Source organism: Octopus bimaculoides, chromosome 17 (genome assembly GCF_001194135.2).
Source record: "Octopus bimaculoides isolate UCB-OBI-ISO-001 chromosome 17, ASM119413v2, whole genome shotgun sequence".
Classification (NCBI taxonomy): domain Eukaryota; kingdom Metazoa; phylum Mollusca; class Cephalopoda; order Octopoda; family Octopodidae; genus Octopus; species Octopus bimaculoides.
In genome coordinates, this window is record NC_068997.1 from 29,458,597 (window position 1) to 29,465,160 (window position 6,564).

The 6,564-nt window shown below is 37.6% G+C and overlaps 1 protein-coding gene across 2 annotated transcripts in view; it reads right to left on the bottom strand.

Moving 5' to 3' along the window:
* The window catches only part of LOC106878397 (protein lifeguard 2), a 26,033-nt gene that overhangs the window by 7,726 nt on the left and 11,743 nt on the right, over positions 1-6,564 (bottom strand). For both annotated transcript variants that reach the window (XM_014927594.2, XM_014927592.2), the window contains exons 2-5: positions 5,892-6,165; positions 4,756-4,823; positions 2,440-2,504; positions 659-712 (exon numbers count right to left, since the gene is read on the bottom strand). In XM_014927594.2, the coding sequence (XP_014783080.1) occupies positions 659-712; positions 2,440-2,504; positions 4,756-4,823; positions 5,892-6,165 (461 nt within the window). The remainder of the gene's footprint in view (positions 1-658; positions 713-2,439; positions 2,505-4,755; positions 4,824-5,891; positions 6,166-6,564) is intronic.

Genomic DNA, 6,564 nt, shown 5'->3' on the forward strand with positions numbered 1-6,564 from the left:
AGTCACAATTTATATTCCTAACACTTGGTGAATGATAACTGAGTTATGTTATTAAATTCTTTGTTATATTTAAAATCAATTGAAAGAAACACAGAGCATCTCAACAGAAATATGGTGAGAAAAGAGTGAAAATATATAATAGAGAAACAATTCTTAACCCTTTTGATACCAACCTGGCTGAAACTGTTTTTGGCTCTGTAGTACAAAGGTCTTATTTTCATAAGTTTTGAATTAAAATCTTCCACCAAATCTTAGTCACAATTTATGTTCCTAACACAAGCTTAATGATAACTAAGTTATTTTACTAAATTCTTTGTTATATTTAAAGTAATTGAAAGAAACACAGAGCATCTCAACAGAAATACAGTAACGAAAGGGTTAAACATTTAATGAGAAAGGAGAATAAATGTGAAGGCAAACTTTATTGTTTGCTCATTGATAAGAAGCTGGAGGGAATTTTCACTAATACCAAAATGGTTGTTGGTCTTAGTTTGAGACTCATTGGTTTGGGGTACAATATATCATAAAATGGGCCAGGAATGAGCGCAGTTGAGTGTGTTTGATCAAACGCATTTGGTTTGCTTAACTCCAGATCCAGCTTAGGGTTAAACAAGTCTTTTAAGTAATTACAAATAAGAATAAAACAAATAATATTTACTATGATGTTAGGTAGACCCAGAGATTGGTTTTAATCCATGTTCTTATTGCATCTCTGTAAAAATAATATGAATAAAAATAAATCCATGATTGGAATAAAAATATTTACTGAAATGAAAGAAATGCGAAGGAAAAAATTTATCAAACAGCAAAATATAACGATAAAGCAAAATTTGTCAACAGTATTCCAATTGTTGTTGTTGGTGGTGGTGGTGGTGGTGGTGGTCATGGGTGGTGGTAAAAGTGGTGGAATTGAAAATAATGTTGAATTCATTTTAGAAGTATCTGATAAAAAAACAAAATGGTTTCAGAAATAAATATGAAACCGAAGACATAAAACCTTTTTGCCTGCTCTGACCATTCTTGGTGACTCATTAAATGGTATTGGGAAGTTAACGAACTGAATAATTAATCAAACAACTTACTTGAAGATTTACTTACAACTGCTGAGTGGCTTATATCAAACTTATTTATTTAAATGCTGGGGGGAGGGGTCATGCCAAGCTGCAGACAATTGAGAGCTTTAACAAAGATTTTGAGTGCTTTCTTTGAAGATATTAATTTCAAATTTTGGCACAAGGCCAGCAATTTTGTGGAGAGAGGGAAATCAATTACATTGACCTCCAGTGTTTCACTGGTACTTATTTCATCAGCTTGGAAAGGATGAAAAGCAAAGTGGACCTTAGCAGGATTTAAATTGGTATGTGATGTTGCTAAGCATTTTGCCTGGCATGCTAATGATTCTGCCATCTCACCACCTGTGAAAATATTGTAATTAAATTCAGTTTTAAAGTAAGGTACTCGTTCATCCAGTGGCATTTAACAACTGGCTCCTGTGTCAGTGGTACGTAAAAAGCACCCACTACACTCTAGGAGTGGTTGACATTAGGGAGGGCATCCAGCTGTAGAGGCCTTGCCAGATCATATTGGTGCAGCCTTCTGGCTCTCCAGCTCTCAGTCAAACCGTCCAACCCATGCCAGCATGGAAAGCAGACGTTAAATGACAACAATGATGATAAGATGAGAAAATGATGTCTTCTTAAACTAATTAACAACCATTTTGCTCACCTCACCATTTCACCAGGCTGAACCAAGGAAGCTGCTTCTGCGTGGTTGCCAAACCTTTTAGAAATAGCTGTCAAATTTTACTTCAACCACACCTTGCCATCATAGGAAAAAGGGAAGGACACATTGTGTGATGTACATTATTTTGAAAACAATGGCCTTTTTATGTTTACCTTTCTCTCTTCCAGTTGCTTCTTCTTTCAATTCACAACCTCTCGTATTACAGATTTGCTATAATACAAAGCCAACTTGCTACTAAACAAGAACAATCACCACCATTTCCAACTACTCTATAAGAGCCAGGGTGGAGGTGCAATGGCCCAGTGGTTAGGGCAGCGAACTCGCAGTTGTAGGATCATGGTTACAATTCCCAAACCGGGAGTAGTGTTTATTGAGCGAAAACACCAAAAGCTCCACGTGGCTCTGGCAGTGGGGGGTGGCAAACCTGCTGTATTCTTTTACCACAACTTTCTCTTACTCTTTCTTCCTATTTCTGTTGTACCTGTATTTCAAAGGGCCAGCCTTGTCACACTCTGTATCACACTGAATCTCCCTGAGAACTACGTTAAGGGTACACGTATCTGTGGAGTGCTCAGCCACTTACACATTAATTTCACAAGCAGGCTGTTCCGTTGATCAGATCAACTGGAAACCTCGTCATCGTAACCGATGGAGTGCCATGATAAGAGCCAGGATATATATTTTAAAACTACTTACACAAAGATACAAAGAGAAATAATTCCAACAGTGAGTATCAATTGAGCCATCAATATCAGGTACACCTGAATTACAAAATGAAAAACAGCAGAATATTAATTTCAGTGAAAACAGGTTTTAAGGAAATATATCTAATTTTAGGAATTGATGAAAATGAATAGAAGTTTCAAAACATTTCCACACAGGTCTGCTAGATGAGAACTCACTTAGGATTTCAAAATGACTTACACATCTGCCAACAAACACTGCTTCCACAATGACAGTTTACACACCCACCAACAATTGAAACATCTACCAACAGACACCATCTATACAGCTACCAAATCATAGTTTACAAATCCACTAACAAGACTTTACATAGCTATCAACAGATACAATCTACAAATCTGCCAACAACCAGAGCTAAACACTTTCTACACAGCAATCAAAAGAAACAGTTTAACTCTTTCTCTTGGCAGGCGTGTAGTCATGTAGTCATTATCCATACAGTTATTGATAAAACTGGTAGTCCGTCAGTTACGGCAATGAGGATTTCAGTCAATCCAGTTAATGGAGCAGCCTGCTCATGAAATTAATGTGCAAGTGATTGAGCACTCCACAAACACACATATCCTTAACCCTTTCATTACCAACCCAGCTGAAACCGGCTCTGGCTATGAGTACAAATGTCTTGTTTTCATAAGTTTTGAATTAAAATCTTCCACCAAACAAACCTTAGTCACAATTTGTGCTCCTAACACTAGCTAATGATAATTAAGTTATTTTACTAAATTCTTTGTTATATCTAAAATAATTGAAAGAAATGCCTACGGGCATATGGCATAGTGGTTAAGAGCACGGGCTACTAACCCTAAGATTCTGAGTTCAATTCCAGGCAGTGACCTGGATAATAATAATAATAATAATAACATTGAAAAATACCTTAGGAATGAGAACCTAGGTTTCGAAATTTTCTCGAGACACCTGATGAAAGTGGGAGGGTATATCAGCCGAAACATTGTGTTAACAACAAACAAGATGAGGACAAATATGCGTCAAGTAATGAAAGGGTTAAAGCAGTTTTCAGGGAGATTCAGCGTGACATATTGAATGTGACAAGTCTGGCCCTTTGAATTACAGGTACAACTCATTTTTGCCAGCTGAGTGGCAAAGTGAAATGAAGTGTCTTGCTCAAGGACACAACGCAGTGCCAGGAATTGAACTGATGACCTTACAGTCATGAGCCACATACCCTAACCACTAAGCTACAGGTCACTCACTGCAGCTTTTATTACATGACATGAAACACTTTATTCCTCCACTAATGAAACCCTGGCAGGGATTCATTTAAAATAAATCTCCTCCTACTCCTCTTATAAGGGGGTTGGCTTATCAACATTATTCCATAAGGAGAAAAGGGTTAGTTTCCTGGTTTCTTTGGTGCATGTATATGTCTCCTTCAATGGGACGCCAGTCTGTGGCAGGGTGGCTCCTTTTTGCCAGCTGAGTGGACTGGAGCAACATGAAATGAAGTGCCTTGCTCAAGAGCACAACACATTGCCCAGTCCAGGAATTGAAACCACAATCTTACAGTCATGAGTGCAACACCCTAACCACTAGGCCATGCACTTATAGGAGGCCCCTCTTTTATTCATTCAATTAAAGAGATTTCTATATTTAAATATAGTTTGTTTATTCTTTTATTTGTTTCAGTCATTTGACTGCAGCCATGCTACAGCACCGACTTTAGTCAAACAAATCAATCCCAGGACTTATTCTTTTTAATCTTAGTACTTATTCTATTGATCATTTTTGCTGAACCGCTAAGTTACGGGGACGTAAACACACCAACATCAGTTGTCAAATGTTGGTGGACACACACACACACATATATGTATACACACAATATGCTTCTTTCAGTTTCTGTCTACCAAATCCATTCACAAGGTTTTGGTCAGCCCAAGGCTATAGTAAAATACACTTGCCCAAGGTAGCACACAGTGGGACTGAACCCAAAACCATGTGGTTAGGAAGCAAGCTTCTTACCACACAGTCACACCTGCACCTATATTCATATATAATACATATAGTTTACATCTTTTTATACCCTCTTTTGTTCTTGATATTTTATCATTTTATTAGTTGCAGAGAAGGTAAAAACAGCGAGTGAGAGGGAGAGTAAGAACATTAAATACTGAAATGTCAAACTCGAGATTTACAATTAATTTGGTGCTTTACAATATTGGCAACACACTTTGAGACTAGAATAAGTTTCTGTGATCAGCTATTCGTGTTACAAGTAAAAGAATTAGTTTTGACATCTGTCGTGTCACTTACCTTGCGAATAAAGGCTCGCCGGATTGCCTTATCTGAAAAACTATTTCCAAAAGTGGGATTGCTCTCATCTGTAGAGATGGAAGGGAACACTTTAAATTAGTAAGGATTTAAAGAAAGTTGTAAACAAGCAGTGATGGTCACCTACAGTAACATCATCATCATCATCACCATCAATTAAGTTTTATTCCATTTGAAAATAAATACAGGAAAGAATTGGAAAAAAAAGGAAGTGGAAAATAGAAAAACAAAAACAAGTGAAATAAATTCCTTGTTATCAATTACTAACAAGGAATATCAAGGTATTAGGATAAAACTCATTTCTTTAAATGAAAACCAATATTGTAGCTGGAGCCAGTGCCACCTGACTTGCTCCTGTGCACCATCTGAATGTGATCATTGCCAGGTCCACCTAACTGGCTCCTGTGCTGGTGGCACGTAAAAAGCACCATCCAAACATGATCGTTGCTAGGTCCATCTGACTGGCTCCTGTGCCGGTGGCACATAAAAAGCACCAACCGATCGTGACCGATGCCAGTACCCACTGACTGGCTCCTGTGTTGGTGGCATGTAAAAAGCACTATCCAAACGTGATCGTTGCTAGGTCCACCTGACTGGCTCTTGTGCCAGTGACACATAAAAAGTACCATGACACTCTTGGAATGGTTGATGTTAGGAAGGGCATCCAGCTGTAGAAACTCTGCCAGACCAGATTGGAGCCTGGTGCAGCCACTGGCTCTCCAGACCTCAGTCAAACCATCCAACCAATGCCAAAATGGAAAACAAATGTAAGGCACTGGTGAGCTAAAACACAATTATAATTACAATCATAGTAAGGAGGAATAAGCTTGTAACACCTTGCAGGAGTATCTTCTATTAGAGTTTCAGGTTTACCGATGCCTTAGAAAATGGAAATTGCATGGAAGACAGTCAGATATATATATATATATACTTATCATAGTAACATCCACTTTTCTCAGACAGGCAGATTCTTTTCTGATGATAGACCTGCTTGTTGCCATCTCTTACCGGTTTCCAAGTAACGTAATATTTCTCTATAGCTGGACATAATTTTATAGAAGAATGGAAACAAAGGACATTGCTGATGAAATTTAAGATAGTTGAATTGTCTTACTTACCTATAGTAACAGACTCTGTGTCGTCATTTGCTGTGTAAGATGGTAACTCATCAGCTGGTGACATTGCAGGGTTGCTATAACCGGCTGATGGCATTGCAGGGTTGCTATAACCGGCTGATGGCATTGCCGGATTGCTATAAACAGTTGGTGACATTGCAGGGTTTGTATAAGCGGGAGGGTTTGTATAAGCAGGGCCAATGTACTGTGGATTTTCAGAACACGATTTGTAATCTGGTGGAAGTTCGTGTGGGGTGGTCATGTTTACAGTTGAAAACTAGAAAGGAAGAAAAATAAATAAAATAAGACATAATTAGCAAAAGAATAAAAAATTTTAAAAATATACTAGTTATCAGATAAGTATTAAATCATAATAGTTTATGAATTAATATTTATCCTAAAATAAATATCAATGTATAAACTATAAGAAAATTTTAATCTGTAAGACAAGTTTCATTTAAATATTAATTTAGTCCAGCAAGGTGGGGGTGGGGTAACTGCTGCAGTGATTATCACTGACCATTCTCCATTGCAAAACCTTTGCAATTATGGCCACAGGGTACAGATGGACAAGCCATTAATTAGGTCATTAATTAGCCTCCCTACCATCTTCTGTTGCTTAATCCAGCCCCCTCTTTTTTTTTTCCTTTTCTTTTTTCCTTTTCTTTGTTTCCGT